General features: G+C 45.0%; 1 protein-coding gene across 5 annotated transcripts in view; it reads right to left on the bottom strand.

Annotated features, from left to right (window-relative positions):
* The window catches only part of ARHGEF28 (Rho guanine nucleotide exchange factor 28), a 276,813-nt gene that overhangs the window by 122,551 nt on the left and 130,000 nt on the right, over positions 1–24,262 (bottom strand). For 4 of the 5 annotated variants that reach the window (XM_032474203.1, XM_032474193.1, XM_032474196.1 and 1 more), the window contains 5 exons: positions 20,214–20,397; positions 17,685–17,865; positions 13,891–13,963; positions 3,197–3,249; positions 2,544–2,604 (listed from right to left, as the gene is read on the bottom strand). In XM_032474203.1, coding sequence (XP_032330094.1) covers positions 2,544–2,604; positions 3,197–3,249; positions 13,891–13,963; positions 17,685–17,865; positions 20,214–20,397 — 552 coding nt within the window. Of the gene's footprint in view, positions 1–1,255; positions 1,496–2,543; positions 2,605–3,196; positions 3,250–13,890; positions 13,964–17,684; positions 17,866–20,213; positions 20,398–24,262 lie in introns of those variants that run through there. The other variant, XM_032474223.1, reaches the window with a different exon arrangement.

The raw sequence follows: 24,262 nt of genomic DNA, 5'->3' as shown, positions 1-24,262 counted from the left end.
TAGCAACAGAATCCAATCCCAGCCTTTCAACTGGGATCTTCCCCTTTGAGCCAAAGGCCAGGCCTTACAGGATCCACAGAGGGCTGGGCCAGCCCTCCTGGACTCACCATGAAGATAACCTTACTACCACTGCTCACTGCTGAAGTGGGACAGGGCACTAGCTTGGATGTCCTTACCAGCTGTTACCCACAGGTGACGTCATTCCTCTAATTAGCGGTCGTCATCGGTGTATAAACTAACGGTGAGTATGATCTCGATGCACTGATGGGCCAACGACAGCAATACAAAGGAATCTGGCTCTGGTTCTTCCCTGTCCAGTGCAACAAGTAAAACTGAAAGGCAGCTCCTCAGGTACACATCACATACACAACAGACCTCTGTGGCTACCGGCTACGTCTGAACAGTGCAGACACAGAGCCCGTCCGTCATCACAGAAAGCTCTGCGGGCACACTGCTGGCGTCGTTTATGAGATCCTGCTCGACTCACGTCACGCCACTTTGAGTAATGCAAGTGAGCAAAGGCATGCACCTCAGCCCCACGTTCACCAGCACTTCCCTAGAGGCTGAGCAGAACGTAAGCGCACAAAGGAACAAAACAGTTTGGAAGTGGCCACAGGGAAAAGCTGTTTCCGGCTCCAGATGCCCGCTTACCATCTGCCTTTGCTGCTCACAGCTTCCTGCCCCCTGAAACTTCTGTCTCAGAAGTTTCTTTTAAAATCTATTATTTTCTTTGCTAAGATCAGGTCAGTTTTTTTTAATTCAAAAAGTTGAAATGAACAAAAATTCTAATGTTAGCACAAGGGACAATCACTCACAGATCTTCCCACAAATCACTGGGTTAACGTCATACACACTTGTCTCTCTCAAATTTTTCATCACCACCCTCCTCAGACACACCGATGTTACTGACAACACTCTGGCTAGGTCAGGCTGCTACAATTTCCAAAACGTGGGCCTTCTGACCCAGCAAGGATACCAGTTTGAGAATGGAGCAAGTTTTTAAAGCCTAAAATTAAAATAATCCTGCTATTTAATGCTTTTAACAGCCAACACTCCTCCCCCACCAGCAATTTGCCTTGGTAAACACTCTTCAAAGCGCACAATGCAGTCTATGGATGAGACATCCTGTCTGCGTGAGCAGCAGCTCCCCCCGCCCCCGGAGCGTCAATGGCCCACGGCAGTCATCCACACGGACACGTCTGCTTTCATTTCTCCTTCCTCTTCCCCTCTTCTGGAAGTAAATTATTACTCTTACCTTCCATAGCAGAAATACGAAAGGCATGCATAATGCCTGGTACGGCCTAGCTTCTGTTCCAATTTCAGCAGTAGCTCACACAGGAGATCCAGGAACCACCTCTGGCTTGTGGCCAAACTGCCAGCAGCACAGCCAGCCGACACTGAGGGCGCTTCCTCCTGGCCCGGCTTTATTCTCATGGGTTCCCACCTGCTGCAGCTGCTGTGCTGTGTGCCTGCCAGGAGTGCCAACAACGCCCCTGGGCGAGCCCTCTGCGTCTCTAGGCTCGGCAGGCCCACCCACCTCTGCTGCTAAACTCCCCGGGGCCTTGTCTTGGTTTTCCCCAATTTCACATCAGCCCAAGCTCTTGGCCCTGCCTCAGCCACCACCAGCCCCTGCAGCTCCTAAGCCTGCTCTGCCCACGCGCTTTCCAGGGGTGTGAGCTGCCTGAGGAAACTGACGGGGAAACCTGATTATCTGCTTCCCACGTATCAGCCCCAGAGGTCTTCCCAGACCATCCAGCTGCCCAGACAAGGCATCTGCTCACAGTCCAGCCTGTGTATGTCCTCAGAGCCCACAGCTTCACCAGGCTCCAAGTCAGAGGTAAGTCTGGAGCCCTGATCAGCCCTGAAGAACTGGAAAATACCCAGGGATGAGGTTTGGGGAGGGGCCCTGAGCTCGGGGACTGGTGAGTTAGGACGCCTATGAGCAGACGAGAATCCCCGGGTCCGTGGAAGGGAATACCATCCCCTCGCCCAGGGGGCTCCTGGTTCCTCTAAAAGGACACCCACATCAGGCTCATGCCCCAAGACAAGCACCTGGTCTCTTCCTGAGGCCGGGGGTAGGATCACATAGGCTCAGCCCCATGGGGTCCCCACTGGGTATCAAAATTAGGACTGTGGCAGGCTTGGGGATGCTGAGGCCAAGCAGGATGAAGTTAGCGGCCTCCATCACTTCACGTGAGACTGAAGCTGGTAGCACCTACTCGTTAGGAATACCAAGGTAACCTACAACAAGCCCCAGGCCAGCATGACTCAGAGCACAACTGCCCAGCAAAAGCTGGGATTGCTTTCTTTGTTGTGAGTTGTCCTGCTTTGTTTTGTTTAGATTGTAAATGGACACACAACCCCTGAAGTCTCAGTATTATCATTGACGCTGCAAAGAAAATTTACCTCTGTGGGTTTCAAGAAGTAGACAAGGCTGCCAAGAAGGAAGATTTCATTTTTAAAGTATCTTTTCATCCTGCCCTCTGTATCCTGGGTCTGCACTACCCCTGCATGAGGGCAGGGAGAGATGTTTCGGAGCATACCTGCATCTAGGCTGTCCGGGTCCTCACACGCATCCGGCCGCGTCTCCAGGCCTCTCACACACTGGGAAAGACAAAGCCAGGCGGGTTGCTTGAAAGTGACTTATTTGTCATACTAATGTTGGCTGATTTTTGTAAATAAAAAACTGCCTCGGAAAATATCAATGAAGACATGTCAGATGTGGCACCACATGTAAACAGAAAACTCATCTTGTATTTAAATGTTAAGACCTAGAAATAAGGGAAGGAGCTGTCCCAAGCTGAAACACACCTAAAAGCGGTCCACAGGGTGTTTTGTACTCAGAGGCCATCTCCCAGGTTTAGTCCTGCCATCCCATGGCTGGCACACATCTGTGGATGTCATCTTCAAGCACAAATTTTTGGAAAATGTATTCAATCATCTTGCATACACCACTACAACCCAGAAAGACAGCTATGTTTGGTCATAGAGTAGAGATGGAAAATTCAATACAGGAAACTGAATTTCAAGTCATTCTGACTCTGACTTGGGGCATATCCCCAAGGTTTTTTTTGTTCTCTTTTTTTTTTTTTTCCTACGGGGTTTTTCCTCCCCTATGTTTATTACCACTAGATCTTCACTGCCACTTCAGTTCTGGAGAGAAACACAAAGAAGAGAACGGGCAGGGGATCATTACCTTTCCATCCTGCTTTCCAGGTGACGATCTGCTGAACACCAAATTCTTAATCTCTGCAAAAGGAATAATTCTCATCAGGATCTGCTGATAGGAACTGCCGTTAAAAAAAAAAAAGGAAAAAAAGAAAAGAAACTAGATGACAAAGATAAATGAGTTGCTCAGAGCTGTCTGTACGGAGCTAGGTTCTCAGATTAGGCTTCTTAAAAATCAACTCTCCGCAGAGCAGAGTATCTCAGAACCTGACAGCCCACGCTCTGGTATCGTTTGTGTGGAGGAAGATGTAAACAAGCCCAGGAGCTCTCACAGGAAATCCTGAGGAAGAAAGCGATCATTAAGTAAACAAGTGCCCTTGATTCACTAGGAAGGCTATGCCTGGACCAAAGCCTCGTCAATAGCACAGATTCTAAGGACGTGACGCGCACCCACCTGAGGAAATCCTACACGTCTACTTCCTCCAATACTGCAGATTTCATATGTGTCAAAAAAGCGTAATTCATTCCAGACGAGGTCTGGCATTTCCTCGCACGGGCATCGTTGTGAGCCGAGAACATGAGGTGGCCCTTGGGCTCAGACCTCAGACGGTGCCCAGCTCTGCACTAACAAGCCCCAGGCACACCAGGGACCATCTCTCTGAATAAAGGCCTTCCTGGAAACATCAGTGGTCATGATGTTCTGGGATGAACAGGAAGGCCCAGTTAAGGGGTATTTTTCTTTGTTTTGATTGATTGGTTCTCTTCCCAAGTACTCAGCTGCCGGTAAATAAGAGCCACTGTTGTTGAAATAACCACCTGAAAACAGGTTTGGGCGGAGGGAAGCAGAAGTGCTGGGCACTCCTAACAAGGGCAGTCAGATGGAGACCTTGACCCTGAATTTGTGTTAACATTCCACACTGTGGGCCCAGGCCCTCCTCCAGACCCCTCAGCTTCCCTGCCCCCACGGCCCTGCCGGATGCCAGTTCTGGGGAGCGCCCCCAGTCTTCCCAGCAGGTGCATTAATTAGACATCCCCTACTCCACTGGGCTACTCCTATTAATTTAAGTTACCTGAGGCCTCAAACCTCCAAGTGCATTTATTCAAGCTCTTCTTACTCCCTGGCAACATGGTGGGAGTTTTCAACCATGTTAATACTTAGAAAATGTGTAAGGTTTCCGTTCAGGTGGCTTTCCTGATGATGAATAAGGCAAGAACGGAGCAGAGAAGTCAACAAACACGAAGTCACTATGTGTTTTTCTAAATCTGCAGAACACTAACTTTGCATTTGCCAAGCAAGTTAATACCTGCGCTCCACAACATTGCTCTTGAATTCATAATGCACACTAGCTTCTATGATGAAAATCCAAAGGGTAATAGACTCAATCTCCTGTGACCTCAGCAGGGAATAAATAAGGACAAGGCTGCAGCTGACACACAGCCTGAGCAGCTTTTGTTCCCCTGCATCCCCTGCCTGCCTTTACATGCACACCCCACACAAGGCCTCCAGGTGGCAGCAGAGTCCCATCTGCAGAACAACATGGCCAGTGCCAGGAATGTCAAAATGGGCTAGCTTCACCCTTCAAGAGCCTGTTGCTTAAGCACCAAAGTCCAAAACACCAGGTTAAGAGAAAGCTTTCATCCAACTGCACAGATGCAAAAAACATGTGAAGCATCTACTGTGGTGGTCACCATACAGGAGCATGGTGGGGTTTCTGTTTTGAAATGCACATACCCAAGCCCTACCTGGGTGAGCAGAGACGACACCACCACCGTGTTTACAAAAGGAAGGTAACTAGAACCAACGTTTCAACAGACACGTCTGCATAGACAGCAAGAGAGTCACACATATATGTACGGCCTGTCACAGGATTTTCAGACCATATACTCCTAAATGATAATTCTGCATTTCTAAAGAATTGTGTACCTACAGCACTGACTCAAGAGAATAGTACACACTTTATCCAAGATTGCTGATGAAGAAGGCTCTACCGTCAGGTAACCCAGCCCGCAGCAGCAAAGGCTGTGCTCACCCGGTGGTATGCTCACAGCCCGCCCCTGCAGGAAGTTCAGATTCCAGGTTCTCTCAAAAGGCTAGTTTTCATACGTCACCAGACTACAGTTTCCATACAGTCTCATGCAATTGTGTTTCCTATTCAAACAAATATTACAAACTATGTTAAAAGAGATGCCTTCATAGAATGTGTACTTCATCATTTTAAAAACTTTACAAAGTTATAAAACCTTTATCTTAACATCACTGAAAATATTTGTGACAGGATAATGTATCTTTCATTGATCTAGGATGACACAGAGCTGTATCCGGAGCTTTTGAAGAAAACGGCACTCCTTCCATGGGAGGTTAATGAGATTGCTCCGAGGGAGTTTCTGCAGAATTACTAGGATCCTTTTACACTTACTCACAGAACCACCAATTGCACAGGGCAATCAAACCACTCGTTGCTATAGGAACCTTCAGCAGATAATGGTATCAGTAACTGCAAGCTATTCTGTTTTAAAGGCCTATTAATCTTGCCTTCAAGGCCCACCCAGAAGTAAAGATTATCCTCTCCTAAATCAGACCTTCCAAACTTCAGAAACATGTTTTTTTATTGCCAAGTTATAATGGAACAAGAAATAATCCCTAATATTCATGTTCACCAGTAACCATGCACCAGCAAACAGGGTTTTTGAAACAGGGTGAAGTAGCTGTAAAATTAATACCAGTGTCTTATTAAGAAATGGATTAGCCTAATGGATCTCAACTCTGTGCCCAAGTCAGACTGTCTCCTTTTGAGAAATGGGACCACAGAAGCTAGACGTCAGCAAAGAAAAAGCTTGTATCAAAAACACAGGATGCTTTCTCCAAAGAAGACATCCCAATGGCCAGCAAGCATGTGAAAAGATGCTCAACATCACTAATTGTTAGAGAAATGCAAATCAAAACTAGAATGAGATATCACCTCACACCAGGCAGAATGGCCATCACTAAAAACTCCATAAACATTAAATGCTGGAGAGGATGTGGAGAAAAAGGAACCCTCCTACACTGTTGGTGGGAAGGTAAACTGGTGCAGTCACTATGGATGACAGTACGGAGATTCCTCAAAACACTAAAACAAACTTACCATATGATCCAATAATCCTACTCCTGGGTATATATCCAGAGAAAAGTATAATTCAAAAAGACACATGTGCCCCAATGTTCACAGCAGCACTATTTACAACAGCCAAGACACGGAAGCAACCCAGATGTCCTTCAACGGATGACTGGATAAAGAAGATGTGGTATATTTATACAACGGAATACTACTCAGCCATAAAGAATAAAACAATGCCACTTGCAGCAACATGGATGGATCATCATTCTAAGTGAAGTAAGCCAGAAAGAGAAAGAAAAATGCCATATAATATCACTTATATTTGGAATCTAAAAAAAAGGACACAAATGAACATATCTACAAAACAGAAACAGACTCACAGACACAGAGAACAAACTTATGGTTACCAGGGGATAAAGTAGGTGGGAAAGGATAAATTGGGCATTTGAAAATTGCACTTCTTGGAGAATGATGGAAATATTAGCTATCTTGATTGTGGTGGTGGTTTCATGGATGTAAACATCTACCAAAATTCATCAAATTGTACATCTGACATATGTGTAGTTTACTGTACAGGAACCACAGCATAATAAAGGTGTTAAAAAATCATCAAATAGGAAAAACTTAGAAAAAAGAAAGTGTACAATTTGATAATTTTTAATATATTCAGAGTTGTGCAATCGACACCACAGCCAATTTTTTAACACTTTCATCACCCCAACAAGAAACCCCAAAACCACTAGCACTTCCTACCTGTTTCCCCCAGCCGCCTCTACTCCCATTCACCCCTAACCAACCACTAATCTATGTTCTGTCTTAATGGATTGGCCTATTCTGGATTTCACATAAATGGATTCACGCAGTGTGTGGTCTTTTGTAACTGGCTTCCTTCACACGACATGTTGTCAAGGCCTGTTCATGTTGTGATGCATCAGTACTTCATTCTTTTTATTGCCAGATGCTATTCCATTACAGCCACTCCTCAGCTGATGGACATTTGGATTGTTTCACTTTTTGTCAGTTATGAATAATGCTGCTTTGCACGTTTCTGCACAAGTTTAAGGAGAGGTATGTTTTCATTTCTCTTGAAAATATATATATATATATATATATATATATATATATATATATATATATATATATATATATCTAGGAGTATAATCCCTGGGTCATATGATAATTCTATGTTTAGTATGTTTTTATAATACAGATTTTTTTCCCATCTCCAGTGTGTACTCCCACCTACTCCCCAACCCCCATAAAGTCTCACATAGTCAAAAATTAACTCATGCAGATAAAAAAAAAGATATCTTTAGCCCCCAAATTCAGTTGCAACTATCAACTAAGCAGAAGCTCTATAATCACCGTATCTCAAATTGAGGTCAGAACATAATTTTCCTAATTTACTCAATCTCTTGAATAACGTGAGGAAAGTCATCTTTCAATATGTATGAACAAGATTCAAGTTTCTCTTGGGAATGCTTTCATGTCCCTAAGACTTCATACTTAGATTCTATCTGAATTCAGGAAAAAATTCCTCAACTACACCTTCAACTTAGGCTTATGTCAGCTGTATTAGACTCTGGAGTTGATATGCTCACTGAATGCCGCATCCTTCTGCTCACCTGCTAACCTGACCCAGCTGGAGCAAAGCATCCACGGCAGATATGAGCAGGATTTATCGTATCTAGGTCAGTTCTGAGGAGCCTGAGATCCTTTCTAGCTCAAACTAGGATTCTTCAATTCTGTGATAAACTGGGGGAGGCAAGGAAAAGAGTTTTTATGTGTGAGAAAATACTAATATTACTACAATAATGTACAAAGTGAGCATCATATCAGCTTGATATCTCATTTTAATCTTTGGCCTTTTAATGTTAAAACATTCTTTTCTGTGGGCAGGAGGAGAAAGCAGACTGGCAACGTCAGTCTCTAAAAGAAACAGAGAGGACTGAGCCTCTCTGTCAGGTGAAAGAAACGCGGATGACTTCCTGGGGCTGGGAAGCGCATTCTCTGGGCATGATCTGTGATTGTCTTGAAAATGCCCAAGTCCCGACTTTCAGGTGAGCAACACTGATCAAATCTTTGGATGGGTATTTCACAATAGGGTTTAGATAAGAGCTGTGATCCAACTGAGTAATCATCCCTGCAAAACAGCCTTCCTAATTGCTGTCCTAAATCCCCAACACCTCAGGTCCCAGCCATTCTAGTCATTTAAAGAAACTGTCTTCATAAGACATTGGAACCATATTCAACAGTTCAAAATATGACATTGAGCTAGAGTATTTAAAATGAAAAATCTTGGGAAGGAAACTTTGCACAGATAAAAGCCCCCTTGGTTTTCCCGGTAATACCACGCAGGAGATACTCAAATGAGGAGAATCCACCACGCAACTCCCTCTTCCCGTCTCACTCACCCAGAGCTCACAGAGAAGGGCTGCATCCTTGTCAGAAGAATGTTCAAGTGAAAACTCTGCTCACCTGGTCACCGTGGCAGGAAGAGCGATGTCCTCGTATCTCAACACACACGATTATCACTATGCCCACTCTAGGCATATGTCAGCTCAGCATCCATGGTCAGATACTGGTCAAGGTGCCCCATCTCTATTTTCTCATTTAAACCAAGTAAGTATTAAATGACACTCCCACTCTGCCATTTTCCACAAAAGAAAACACAGCTGAGTAACTTGCAAAACGTTCAGAAGCCAGGTCACGGCAGAGCCGAGGGTTTTAGCAGAGTCTGCTGGTTGCTGGTGTGTCATCAAGACATGTCTGTGCATGCAGGTCACAGGCTCCCATCATGAGCGCTCCATGAGACAGGTCAGCCACGTGGAAGAGAGCTCACTTCAGGGAAACGATTCCAATTTTGCACTTTTTCCATCACACAAAAGCTGGAGAGAACTCTAGACGAGCAGTCCAAAGACTAAAGCGGTCAGCGCTCTGTGACACAAGGGTGGGGGTGTGTACGGTGCGGGGGTAAGAATGTGCCCACCTCAGCCTGACCGCCTGAGCAAGCCGTGTCACCTCACACAAGTTACGTGACCTCTGTGCTACCACTTCCTCACGTATAAAATGGGGAAAATGGATTCCTGACTCCCAGAAGTGTCCCTGTCCACGACCACTGGAACATGTTCTCCGTGAGGTGTTCAAACCTCACTCGGCCCCCCGCTGCACCCGCCAGAGCCTCGGGCGGTGCCTGGTACCCTGTTCTCGAGTTCAGTTCCATGAAAGGGACTCCCTGAGAGGAGCGCTTCTCCGCTCTGCCCTTTTGGTTACTGCCGTATCGCCGGTGCTTAGAGCGTGCCCGGCAGAGAGCGGGCACTCAGTAAACACAGATGCGGCGTGGACAAGCCTGTGGGGCGCACGTCTGCCTGCCTGGCCTGCCTCTCCCTCCTTCCCCGCCTGTCGTGAGAAGGAAGCCCCTCTGAGCCTGCTGGGAGCCGCTGCCTCAGCCCTGAAGGGGGTGATTTTGCCCTCTCTCCTTTGTGACTGGAACTCACGTTCCAATCCCAACTCCTTAGTTCCTCGTTAGTGAGAATGTGGAAGAAAATTAATGGAGAGAAGGCAACAAAGCAAAGGACTAGCAACACAAAACTCTAGACAGCTAGCATATTACACAGGGTTTGTTTTTTTTTTTTAATTTATTTATTTTGGGCAGGTGGGGGAGGTAATTCAGTGTATTTATTTATTTACTTATTTCATAATGGAAGTCCTGAGGATTGAACCCAGGATGTTGTGCATGCCAAGCAGGCACCCTACCACTGAGCTGTACCCTCCCCCACAGGGTTTTTAAAAAACTACAAAATAATAGGGGAAAAAATGGATTCATATAGCGGTCAATGGTATCGCACTGGTTGTCTGTTTTATGGCCCCACAGACCCAGGCAGGCAACCGCCTCCCAAACAATGTAAAGCGTAAACTGGGCCGTGCGGCGAGGCACGGGCGATCTCAGTGCTCACGGTGACCATGAGCAGCTTTAAAAATGCCTCCCTAGCCTCCTTCCCGGCATGAGCGTTCTGTGCTGACAGACGGAGAGAACCCAGGTGACCATGGAAAAGGAGGAGATAAGACTGAGAAATGGCAGGGTTAGGAGAGACGAGGAAGAGTAACATTTCCAAAGCACCTTCCACAGACCACTTTCATGAGATGCTGAGAACCATGAAAAAGGGATTTTCCCAGGATCAAGTTAAAGAACTGGTAGGTTCAAAGAGGCTACACAGGTTTCTTGACTGAGAGACTTACTAGAACCTACAAAACATTAACTGTATTCTCAATTTCCAACATGGGGGTTTCACACACAGCATTTTCTACTCATTTGGACAAAGAATGCTTATTTTTCAGAGCATCTTCCAAGGCTGGTGTTCTGAACAGTGCCCTTGAGGACATCCTAGAGTAAGGAGATCAAATAAGGACAAAGGCGGCAAGCACACAACGGAGTCTGTCAGTGGATCAATACGGACTAATAATTAGCTTACTCATCTGTGCATACTGAAAATGAGGTGACCTTCTGGCCATTTAATTCATTTGGAACAACATCCCATCATTTTGGAAGGACAATTACAATCACGAAATTATGGAAACATAATTGGTTCACAGACAATAATAAAGCCATCTATCATACTAACAGGGGAAAGTACATTTCCAGGCTAAAGTTTTTACAGTCTTTTAATCAAAGGCAACTACAGACGCACACTTAAAGCTTCCTCCTCCACCCACTGCCTCAGGAGCAACAGAAGAACGTGGTCTGTTAAGAATCTTCTCTAAGATCTCAAAGGGAAAGTTCGCTTTGGGGCTTTAAAGGGGAAAAAAAATAAACCACCAAGCTCTTACACTCAAAATGTTTTGTTTTTCCAGTTGAGTCACCTCCAGGCTTATGAATGAACAAAAACTAATGGAATATTTTCACTTTAGTTGAACACTGCCCTCTGCTGGAATGTGCATCCAGTTCCTAACATATCCTCTGGGCACATAAAAATAAAAGCAGTGTCTACAAGGTCTATAAAATAGACACATTCATTATTTGGTGTCGGAGAACTTGAGCTTCTGTCCAAATTCTTCTGCTTATTGGTGGAGTGACTTCAGTCCAGCTGGCGGCCAGGTATATTAACTTGGCTGCCCCCTGGGTCCACCAAACTCAACCTGTCTAAAACTGAGTACGTATTTTGTCACGCTCCTGCTTCCTTAGGCCCATTCCACCCAGGGACACACCAGGAACAGAAGAATCACCCTTCTCCCTCACCACCGAATCCACCTGACATCCCTCGTCTTCGGGACAGTCCCATCTGTCCCTGCCTCTCCAATCTCACTGCACGTCTGCGGTGCAGACCCTCTCCTGCATCACTTTCAGCAGCCCGCTGGCCCTTGCAGTCCCTGCTCCAGGCTCGCAGAGAGTGACCTTCTAAAAGAACAGCCTGATCTCACTGGCTTAAAACAGCTCCCAGAGAGTGCCGTCAGGGTGGAGTTCCAGTTCCTTTTCTTGGGTACAAGATCTGCCTCCACGCCGCTGTTCCTGGCATCATATACACACAAACACACACTCCCAGGACTGCAAAATGACCTGCATTTCCCCCAGTGCATCATCTGGTTCAGGACTCGGTACTGCACATATTTCTACCACCCAGAATTCCCTTCCCTGCATTAGCTCACAGCCCCAGGGTCATCTCTACCAAGAAGCTCTCCCGGACCATCCCACCAACACACTCCACAGTGTTCTCACAGCGTTATTCGCCTGTGCCACTTGTAGCACTTATAATGTGCTGGGACAGCCTGTTTTTCTGCACCAGCCCCCAACTGTCAGCCCCTTGAGGGCAAAAGCTTCGAATTCAAGCACTTGTTTAGAACTTACTTTGTTCTAAATTAGCACAAATGTGGATTACAAGGGAAGAAAAATATACAAGATGATAAAGTAAAACTCAGAAGTTGACTTTTTTAAAAAAAAAAAAAAAGGAAAAGCAAGAGTAAGGGCTTAAGTAATAAAGGTAATACAAAAATGCAGTTAGCAACACCCTACAAATTTGCAATTGGCATGCCAGAAACTTAGCCCCAAGTTTGCAGCCAACTACAAGCAAGAAACCTGATCAGTTACAGTCAGAGCAGTAAAAGTAAGCTGAATGCTCAGGAGAAGGCAGCACTCCTGACATGAGACCAGAGTTTTCTCCTGCAGGTCTTTAGGAGAAAGTGTGAAGTTCCCCGCCGCCTCCTTGGGCAGGCGGGGCAAGCTGCAGCTCCCTCAATGCAGCCAGCACATCACCCCCAGGGGAGAACGGGGAGGGCAACTCCACAGGGGCCCAAGCAGGTGCAGCTGGGGTAGGAGGCTCAGCTGGCTGGCTTCACCCAGGAGTGGGCATGTGCATAGGCCGCACTGACTTCCAGCAACCTATCACAAGGCTTCCAGCTGTCAACTTTGGTGGCTTGGGGACAGGAGTCTTGCCCTATTATTTTTCCCTTACCCCAGCATCTAGCATGGTGGGTCTCGCCCCTATCAGACTATTGTCCCTTCACCTTAACAGAAATTTTGTAATGCCCCCCCCACGCACCTGAAATTAAGTAGATAATAGAACCCTACCCCCAAATACATATAAACCTAATCCTACACATAATTTTTAAAAATTAAAAATGCACTGAAATATAAAGAAAAAGGAACATACTTGATAATAATATGTACTCAAACATTTGCCCTAACTACCTAGAAGACATCACGACGTATGGTCAGATTCCTACAACTACTGGGTCTGGAGAACAAAACACAAAATAAGAATCAATTCCGTGCAAGGAGTGCAGGGGTATTTAAGAACAGAGGTAAGATGCTCCAGAGAATCAAAACTTGTGTTTATTACTAGGACTTGCTGACAGATCAGACCTACTTGTACATGAAGGGGAAAGAACTTGAATTGAAATTGTGATCACATACCCAGATAAACTGCCAGTTTGGAGAAAATGAGGAAGCACGATATTCTAACAAAGGGTGAAGTGTGGCACCAACACAATTTCACATGTTAGGATGTGGAAGACAGCAGTGACAACTTAATATAAAAATACACCTCTTGCTGTGGACACCCGCCTGGAGCAGATCTGTACGTTCAGTCTTTAAGCTCCATCAGGGCTGTGCACTGCTGTACAAGACAACCTGGGGTGGGTAGGGCCACCTGTATCCCATGGAACATCCAGCATCCCAATCCCTCACCTCTACATGACAGTAGAGTTCTCCAGACCTCATGATAACATAGATACCGCCACAGCCTCCGTCCACTAAGACCCACGCACCCAGCAGAGAGCAGGAGCTCCACAGAGGTGGAACAAGCCGGAGGACAGGTGAGTGATGGAGGACTGAATGGAAGGAGCAAACTGAACTTGGAAATGAGGAGCACACTCTCTGAGTGTCAGGAAAGGGCCCTCACATCAGGACTGTGGGAGGAACCCAGGAAATGCTGAGTAAAAAGTGGCAAAGCACGGTACCTTGGTTCAACGCTGCTGGAGGAGCCAGGGCCTCGCTGTACCCCACCACCCTGATCTTGCCTCTCAGTCCGTGGGCTCTGCGCTCCTCCACCACACACGTCAACGCCCAGCTAACAAGTCAGTCCTGAATGTGTTCTGGTCTCCGAGGTGGGGAAGGAGCATGCATGCCTACCTTCTGCGGTTTCTGCAGCACTGGAGGGCATATCTGGTTTTTCCTCTGACCTAGCTTCTTGCTCTTCAAGAGCCTAAGAAAGGAAGGAAAAAAAAAATTACTGGAAATTTTTGAGGCTTCATATACGTAACAAGAGATGAAAATCACAATCAAAGATCTCAGCGCTGGGACAGGCCAGAGGCACGGCCTGGGGCGGTGAGGACAGGTCAGGTGAGTCAGCTGTGGGGAGAACACGTCAGCAGCACCCGGGGATGACGTGAGGGGCGATGGGAGGAACCATAGACATGGGCCAAACCCGCCCCTGCCACTCGTCCTCGCTGCTCCCCCACGTCACCCCACCGGAAGGTTCTCAGGAACATGACACAAGACCCAGCAAGGAGACAGGACAGAAAGTGCTGAAACCTGAAAGAAACGCTGCCATGTTATGCACCGGCCCACCTGGACCAACCTCCATCCACACCCTAAGACACAGGGCTTGGGGGCCTGGAGATGGGGGCAGGACCCCAAGGAGCGCAAGCCCCGGGCGACGGCTGGCCCACGCGGACGCCCGAGCGGATGCAGGCCGTCCCTGGCCGACACCGAGTGTGAGCCTTGGGCAGAAGCTGCCCTGAGTGCCCTCGGTTGTTTGTTTTCAAATGGGTTCCCCACAGCCAGTGAAAATGTGAAGAGAGAGAAATGTGCGTTGATGTGTCAAAAACTGCCCAAGATGGCGTCAGTATATGTTCCACAACAAACACACGAGCCAACTGGGGAGGGAAACCTACCAGCGACACAGACCCCTGGCTCCCCTGAGCCTGTGACTAAGCTCCGTGTACCAACTGCCTTGCTTGTGACTATTTCCAAACATCCTGAGTCCAGAGCAAAAAGGACATGAAAATATACATAATTGACCAAAACACAAAGGGGCAGGGAACAAGAAGTACCCAGGCACCTACCCTCTGTGGCTATTAGCTGCCCCCAGCCTGATTCCCAGGACACGGTGCTCTCTCTTTTGGGGCTGGCCATGGGATGATGGATGGACTAGAGCAGGGATGTCGGGGAGATGCTAAGGAGATGGCAGCAGGAGCACCTGGGGCTGAACGAGGGCTGACCACGCAGGTTCAGGGCCAAAGACAGCCACTGGCCCCACGCACTTACCGGGGGTCAGTCTTAACCCCACGCCCTAGTCTTTCAATAAAGGCAACTGCCAAGCCTCTGCGAGAAGCGCATCAGGCAACGCTGGTTCTAATTACAAAGCAAAACCTGAAATAAGGAAATAATTGTTTTGTAAATGGGCTGTATCAAAACTTAATTTTTATGCTGGTGAATAATTTTGGATACAACTTTAGAACACTTAAATTTCCTGGCTAACAAGTTCTAGCACTAAATAATCAGCATTCCAACTCACAGAAAAAGCTTTGTTATGAGGAGAGAACTAAAACACGATAAAAAGAGATAGCTGGCATTTTGCCGACTATTTAATTTCCTAGTAACTATCTTTACAGTTTGGATATTTAGCACCAACCTGTGGTTTTTAACATTTAGTATTTATTGCAAATGACCAGCCCACCAGTGTCAGTTGAAACACAGCTTGATAACATGAACTGGTCACAGCTCCGAGCAAGTCTGACTTCTGAATGGGATGCCCTGAACAGCTCTTGCACATGGTACAGCAAAACCAGGTTTCTGCAGTGGGCTTTCCTGTCATCGTTCTGGAAGGCTGCAGATAACTGGGCAACACCCAAACCCTGAGACTGAAGATGCATCCTGGCAAGACTGAGGGCACGCTGAGGCCCACTGAGAATACACGCCTCTCAGATCCCAGTCACTGTCTACAGCTACTATATAAAAACAGACTTTTTAGATATCTAAGATTTAATAAAGCACAAATGCTTTATTACCATATATACATTCACATTTTTTACCCCAAGTTGTAAAGCTTTATTGTGGACAACTATGTAACAATTACCACCTGCTTACATTTCCCTGGACTTGTGACCAACTGGCTATAAATGAGGTATTTCTACAACTCCCTCCTTGGGTTCAAGTAATTTGCTAGAGCAGTTCACAGAACTCAGAGACATTTCACTTATCAGCTTACCGGTTTGTTATAAAAGAATATAACTCAGGAATAGCCAGATGGAAAAAGTGCCAGGAATCAGAGAGAGACCAAATATATTTCTTATTATAAGTCACGATATCATCATGTCCTAAGGAATCTCAGCCCTGTGCCCTTCCCGGTCTCCCTACTCACTACCCTGCCACATGGCTCAGGACTGGAAGGGAAAAAAAGGAGGGTCAACACCTGGGACACAAGGTCATCCCACTGCAAATGATTCATCAAGTGTTTTTCATAAAATGACAATCTCCAAGAAATTGGAAAATAATCTTCACTCAGTCTTTGTAATTGTAAAACGTGCCACCATAAATTATTAAAGCATCTAGATTTAATCGTCCCAAGTCTCTCCCAAGGTCACTAGTAATACTTATCTCAAAAGTGTTTTGAGAAATCATGAATCCAACTTAAGACGCTGGAGGTTTTCATAATGAAACAAACATCCAGAACTTTTGCTGTATGTAGAGCATGCTCTACCCTTTGCAGAAGCTTTGTCACCAGGCACCCTGCTGCGGTCTGAGGGTCCCCTCCAAGGACACGCAAGGTTGCTGAGCTCTGCCCCTCCGAAGCTGCAGGTGGCGGAGCTCACCCTGAGCAATGCTGTGTGGCCAGGCCAAGCCTCTGCCGGGCTGGAATATCCACCGCTGGGCTTCTGGGTGAGAAGCCACGGGGATGGCTGAGGGTTTCTGTATATTTAAAGGACAAGTACCCTGAAGCAAAATGAGGAAATACTGTATGCTAGAAAATTATACACTGACTTCCCAAAACCCAACAAAGGGAGGTGGTTCATACTCTGAAGAGCATGTTCCATTTTAATTGTTTAATAAAAATCTATATAGAGTAAGCAATCATCTCCAATAAATAATGTTTATGGCTAAATCTTTAGTTCAGTTACACAAAGCAAACATTTCACAAAAGTCAAACTGATAAATAACAATGATCAGTTTTTTAAACAGACTGTTTACTTTGTAAAACCTGTGCAGCCATGAAACTGGTGCTTATTCGTGGACATGCTTGAGAAAGGGAGTGGGGGCGACACCCGATCCGGTGAGTGGACGCATTATACCCCTGAGCACTGTCCACGAGGCTGACTGAAGCCCTTTTACTAGAAATAACGTTCTGCTTTACTAATAATTAAAATATGTGAATATTCTTTAGTCTTCAAGATTCTACAAAAAGATAAAAATAATGAAGATGAACCGTTTTAAACCCTGAGGTGGGGTGTGCTATGCTAGCACTCAATGCTGATGTCTGGGTGACCAGTCCCCATCCAAGAAGAATCTTCACTCAGAAACAAATGCTTGGCTATATCTTAAGAAATCCCAGAAGAAGATATCATTCATTTTAAAATAAAATAACCCTAAAGGCAACTGCTTTAGACAAGAATTACAATGCAGTCAATAAATTAATAGGAAATCCAATACTGGAGTATTAAAATCCAATGCCAGTGATGCTGGCTCATGGAAAATACAGGAAACAATGTTACAGAAATTACTGTTTTCTACCACCAAAATATTACAAAATCACCGTCGTTCTACTGGTGCCATTCTACCAGTTTCCAATCCGTGTCCCCCAAGGTCCCACCAAAAAAAAGAAAGTACTACCCCAAAAGTACTGTTCCCAAAATCCTAAATCTGCTGTCTGCACTCTTAAGGAGCATGAGTTACTGTCCCTTATACAACAGTAAAGGGGCACAAACCTTGATGAGAAAGGCTCTATCCCAAAAGTACTTCCTGAAGAGGTTAATATCCGCCTCCAGCAAATGCTCGGCTGTGTGGTTGAGCGTCAGGGTCAGTGTTTCTGATGAGTGAATGTACTGCAGGGAGGCGTCTTCACTGAGCTGCACCCGGGAGAAGCCTGGGGACCGCCTGCCCTGGAAGCTGAAACATCACAAATCAAAACCGCCGATCTCAGTACCCTTCACTGCCCCTGATATTACAAGCCCAACTGGCCCAACGATCCACAAAAGACACCTACTGACAATAGGTACAGAAGATCTTGTGAACAGATCCTAATAACGCCATCTTTCTTTTCCCACCTTGAGAAGATGTCAGTTGAAAACCCATTCACATACATTATATGCTTTAAAGGTTTATATAATCAATGCAACAGTACTGACTTTTAAATACTGTACTTTACCTCGATATTTCATTCTCCTTTTAATCTGAGAAGACACCTCTTGCCTTAACAGCACCACATGCAGGAGGATAAATCAGCTGGCAGCCAACAGTTGATTAGGTGATTACAGTGGAAAACAGATATGATCTCCAGGGAGCGTGGAGAGGCTTGGATGTTACAAACAAGTGAGACAGTCATAACACACTGGCCCACTGCTGTAAATCATCTTCTCATGCTCATTAAAACGCGCATAAATTTGATCGTGTGATATTCCTGAATCCACTCATAAACAAAGAAACAATATTCCCAAACTAAATTCTCGAATATCAACTTATTTTCTGCTCTGCTGTGGCTAAGAACAGCTGCACATTTATTAGCTCTACGGAGGCTTCGCGGTTAGCAGCATAATATTCCAGGTGGCTTATAGGTCATGCAATAGCAACAGAAGAGGGGCCTCAGGAGGGAGTGCTAGTGCTCCTAGAAAGCAGCCCACCTCGCCTGCTGTCACAGCCCCACGGATGCTCCCAGGTCCCTCACATCACAGAACTCGTTCTCTGCCCCTTTCCTCTTCTTCCATCACCTCATTTTGTTAATGAGCATTTGCTTTACAAAAATACAGTATACTGCCAACCAAATGAATGTTATCTCCACCATGTGGAGCGACCAAAAGAGATTCACTGAGAGCACCTATACTCTAAAATTTGCAGCATCTCCCCAAGCTCTTCACACAATTACTGGCAGGGACTCTGGAATCTTCTAGAAGACAACTCCCCATGCCAACAACAAGCCAGTGAAGTAAATGGACTCAGCCTGAGCAAGAAGATTCTTACTATTAATTTGGAAAATGGAAGCTCCATCATAGAATCAAATTTAGCTTACAGTCTACTTTCAATCTCATCCATGAATGCGTTTATTAGATGTGTAAACTTTTAAAACTCACATCATCCTCTGGTGTGGACACAACAGAATGATACAAAGCTACCAAAGGCGAAGAAGTGAGGCTCCAGGTCCTCGATGTCACCCTGAACTATCCACAATGACTAAGTCAAAGAGGTCCTGCCTTGCCCTTCTCCACTAAAGAAACCGGGGTCACATTAGAGCAAAGACAAGGGACAATCCCACTGGGGTGGGGTCTTCCCTTAGTTGGTGGTCATCTGACCGAGTGGGGACAAAAACAATCAGAAAGCTGCAACTTCTACTCCAACATCAGTTTATGTAACATATAACCATAAGTTAGAGTGAGAAAAACCAGTCCATTAAGGCACACCTGTAATATCACAGATTATATTTAATATTTATGTAGTACTGTGTAATTTTCATTGTGGTTTCCCATTTATTTTTTTTTAACCACATGTTAAGTCAAGGAAATCACTATATAGGGTTCCTCCATTCATAAGTAAGTATAATGACCAGTTTGAACCAGTCCAAGTAACAAACATTAAAAGTGTTGGTAACATCACCAACACAGAGAACTTTATAACTGACAAATTATTTCATTTACATTATTTCTAGATCCTAAAAACCAGCCCACTGGCTTCACAATATCTTAAGGCCTGTCTGTTACTCTTTGATTCAACAAAAACATACTCTTTTAGATGAATGTGTGCAGTGCATAAAAGAAATAGTTTCAGTCCTCAAATGATTTAGGATGAAGACATATATGAAATAAATGATAACTATATATAAAGTTATAAGTTATGATTTATATTGTAAATTAATAATTTTAATCACAATTTATGTTATAAATTAATCATAATTGTAAAAAAGACCACACATAGAAGGCCTCACTAAAGAGGTGATATTTAAGCTAAAACCTGAAAGAGAAGCAGGGGTTAGGCTAGTGTTTCTCAGCTTTTTTTCTTATTGTAACAGCCCCCATGCAACCTTTTAAGACATGGTTCCCTACTCCCTCTCCCCCATGAATGTTATACCAAATATATCTGTGTATCTGTTTGTGTATGATATGCATATCTGTACTCCATACCTGGGAACTAGTGGTAAAATATAAACCAATGTCAGCTTGTGGTTTGCTTATTTTAATTTTTCCATAATGCTTGGAAGACTTTAAAGAAACAGACTGAGAGAGAATCTGTCAAGTAGCCACACTCACTTTGTGATGTCTTCAACCAGCTGGGAGTGTCCGCCATGTAAAGCTAGATCTAATGGTGTGGCACCCTCCTCGTTGGGTAGAGCCAAGGCCTGGACGCCCCCCGGGAGACACAGGAGGAACTGGGAGAGCTTGGCAAGGCCCCATCTCACAGCCAGGTGCAGAACAGACTCCCTGTGTAGAGAAACTGAAAAGAAAAACATGGGGTATTAGTTCCTCTGTTTGAAAGGGCTGCCATATATTGTATCAAAGACACTGTCTGAGTGAGAACAGTAATTGTAAGAACGTAGGAGCTGGAAGGAACCATCAAAAGCATCTAGTGCAGACACCGCATCTTACAGATGTGGAGAGGTCAAGTGGCTTGTGCAAGGTCAGGGAGCCAGCAGGTGCTGGGGCCAGCTCCGCGATGCTGCTCTACCCACTGTGGTGCACGCCCCCCTCACCTTCCACTCCAGTTCAGAGGGCTCATCCAGGGAAAACAAGAGATAGGAGCACACCATCCTCTGGACACAGACATCGCCAGTCTCCAAGGTGTCCTGTAAGGAAATGCTGCTACCCCCACAGCGCAGGCTCTCAGAGGCCAAAAGTGTCAAGGAGCCTCCATTTCCACCCTTCGTCTGCAGACATGCTCCTCCCCGGACCAGCAGCAAGGACAGAAATGGGCTGCACATGTCCAGAAAATGTGAGTCCGTGGTCTCCCTCAAACACCACAGAGGTGCTTTCACCCTCCTAGTAGATCTTGGGATTACTCCAGTGTTGCCAAAGCCACCCCAGTGCTTTGCTTAAAAAGCGCGGTTTGTGCCTTTCCATGTGCCCCTTGACAGGCGGCTCTTGGTTGGTCTGGGTTTGCACTGTTGATGCTCACGGCTGTGCCTCATGGCTGTTTCCTGACCATGTCATCTTACAGGCTGAGGGGACCCAGGAAGCTGTTCGCTCCTGACACCTAGTATAATACCTAGCAAACTGAAGTCGCTCAGTACTTACTGAGTTGAATGGCAACTGACTGTTAAAAATACCAATTATTTGTGTATGTTTAAATTGCCTAATTTATATAGAGTTTGTACACCTGCATTTCTACTGCAGTGACTCAGAGTCTGGAACGCAGTTGGCCCACAATAAACATTACATTGGGAACATGTAAAAGAATACCTTTGCTAACATTAAAAAAAAAAAAAAACTGAGGCCCGAGAACCCCATAGACACCAAGGCACACCTTAACAACTGAACACGAAAATCCTAACACTCTAGATCTGTCAGAATAAGTACACAGTTACACTCTGGGTCATACACAGCCTCCAGTTAAGTAACATCACTGACCGTGTGCGAGGTGAAGGAGATGCAGAGAACGCTGCACCACATGGGGCGAAATGCCCAAGAGGGTAGGACCTCACCTGACTTTTATCTTAGCACAGTGTCTGGCACCTGTAGGTACTCTATAAATATTGCTCATTGAATGAATAAGTGATCAGTGGCTCTTTCCCCGATGAGTACCCAGGAAAGTCAGCTCTTAATACACGGCTACAGCTGTTATGTGGAGCAGCTGGCATCTTGAGTTCTGCCACTGATACCTCTTGACTAGAATCTGTGAACACAAACTATGTATTCCCACACAGCTTGGCCACTGAAGACTGAAACTACCTACTTCTCCACACAGCTTACTGCCCACACTAACATGATTTTGCTATTCCATCGTCTTCGTTAGCACAACTTCACTAGTCTAGGAGACTCTTGCCAAGGTAAATGACTGATGATTCATTATAGGAATTTCCTCCAAGGCCCATCAACTCTAGTAGGAAGGACTGACAGTTTAAGCCCTAAAACTCCAATCCTTAACTACTATATCATGATCCTTATCCAGTCCTAATCCAACTGTCTTCCCTGCCACCCTGGCATCATTCCCCCCCTGCATTCAAAGACCCTCATTAAACCAAACTTCAAGTTCTCCATCAATTCAAATCTTGTCTCCCCAATTCAAGATGCTGCTAAGGCTCAGTGGAGGTGGAGTTCCCTCTTGCCAGGGTAGGCAACACACCCAGCTTTGTCTTACCAGCAGGCTGTGCTGATGAGATATGGGGAGCCAGCTTCCAACACAACTCTTAATTTGAAACCATCAGAAGGAAATACTCCAGTGCACGTGGATGTAAAAGAAAACTGCTCAGCTTACATTTTTTATTGATTTATATTATTTCTGTATCTAGATCAATGAACCTAAGGCCTCTTATTTCAAATATGTGAATGAACCCTCATAGTGAAATGTCACAGGCTTCACTGTGCACTTGCTCCATCATCCGTGTGACACAGCACAGATCCGCCTCCACGGAGGAAAATGACATCTGAAATGCCAAAACATCTGAAAACAGACAAAGCAGTGCTCCTCTGCCAGACGTCTGTTCTATATACTTGATATCTTCCAAATGCTATTTTTTAAATTGAAGTATAGTTGATTTACAATGTGTTCATTTCCAGTGTACAGCATAGTGATTCAGTTATACACATATATATTCTTTTTCATATTTTTTCATTATAGGTTATTATAAGATATTGAACATAGTTCCCTATGCTCTACATTAGGATCTTGTTGTTTACCTATTTTACATATAGTAGTTTGCATCTGCTAATCCCAAACTCCCAATTTATCCTTCCCCACCTCTTTCCCCCACCCCTGGTAACGGTAAGTTTGTTTTCTATGTCTGTGAGTCTCTTTCTGATTTGTAAGTAAGTTCATTTGTGTCATTTTTTTTAGATTCCATATATAAGAGATATATAGTATTTGTCTTTCTCTGTCTGAATTCCTTCACTTAGTATGATAATCTCTAGGTCCATCCATGTAGCTGCCAATGGCATTATTTCATAATTTTTATGGCTGACTAGTATTCCATTGTATGTATATACCACATCTTATTTATCCAGTTATCTGTCAATGGACATTTAAGTTGCTTCCATGTGTTGGCTATTGTAAATAATGCTGCTATGGACATTGGGGTCCATGCATTTTTTCAAACTGGAGTTTCCTCTGGATATATGTCCAGGAGTGAGATTGCTGGATTAAACGGTAAGTCTATTTTTAGTTTTCTACAACAGCTATTAAAGAACTTTATTTTATCCTTTAAGTTTTTGACTTTCAAACTCATTTTATTAGAAAGTAGGGTTTCTATTCTTAATAGATTCCCTACAAGACATATTTGATAACAGTTACATTTTTTCCTTCTTAAATAATCAGGAAGAGACTTGTTAGGATCACACGCACACACACACGCAAGCACACCAGTACACTGCCCAAAAGCCAGTCAACATGAGACTGCCACCAGCCACACTAGGATAGAATTTCTAAGTCATAGATCTCAGTCTGAACCTGGTGAGAAATGCCCACGGTTAAATGGGATAGTTTTCTTCCAAGAAAAATATGACCAAAAGGGAATATCTAAACCCTCTGGGTTCCCTTTTAAACATTATACCATTGATAAAGGCAGTACAGTGTCAACCGTTTACATGGTACTCCCTAAGGTGCCTGGAGCAATGCCCTAAATACCCTCAAAACTGGGCTGTAGTTCACTCTACCCAACCTGACCGATGTGTGACCATGGGGAGAACGTGTTTCCTCCAGCAGGAGAACTTCCCAGCCCTGTTCTGCTAGTCCAATTCCCTGTTCTCTCCTTTCTGGCTCCATCCTCACAGCGTCATGTTCAACAGGAGAGGACAGCACACACGTGGGACTGAACGCTCACTGCCGTCACTCTCCCTCCCTCCATATCTACCCTCCTTCTGGGCAGATGGGAAGACAGGGGAAAAGAGGATCTTCTGATGGTTGAAGAAAACAAAAAACTCCTCAAAATGTTCGAGAAAGAGCTTTCTCATTCAGCAAAAAAGTTCAGCGCCTACAATCAGGCTAACAGCCTAAAAGAGGAAACATCGTGATGCATTATCCATCATTCTGCTTGTTATAGAATTTCAGATTCGTAACAGGAGGTAGCAAAACAAGCTATGGGAAGGGGTTCTACAATTTAATAGACATGGGGGTGTTTAATTAAAATGAAGGGGTTTTTTTTTAACCA

The sequence above is a fragment of the Camelus ferus genome, chromosome 3, assembly GCF_009834535.1.
Source record: "Camelus ferus isolate YT-003-E chromosome 3, BCGSAC_Cfer_1.0, whole genome shotgun sequence".
In the NCBI taxonomy this organism is placed as follows: Eukaryota; Metazoa; Chordata; class Mammalia; order Artiodactyla; family Camelidae; genus Camelus; species Camelus ferus.
Note: the sequence above shows the minus strand (reverse complement) of the source record. Positions and strands in the feature narration are given on the sequence as shown.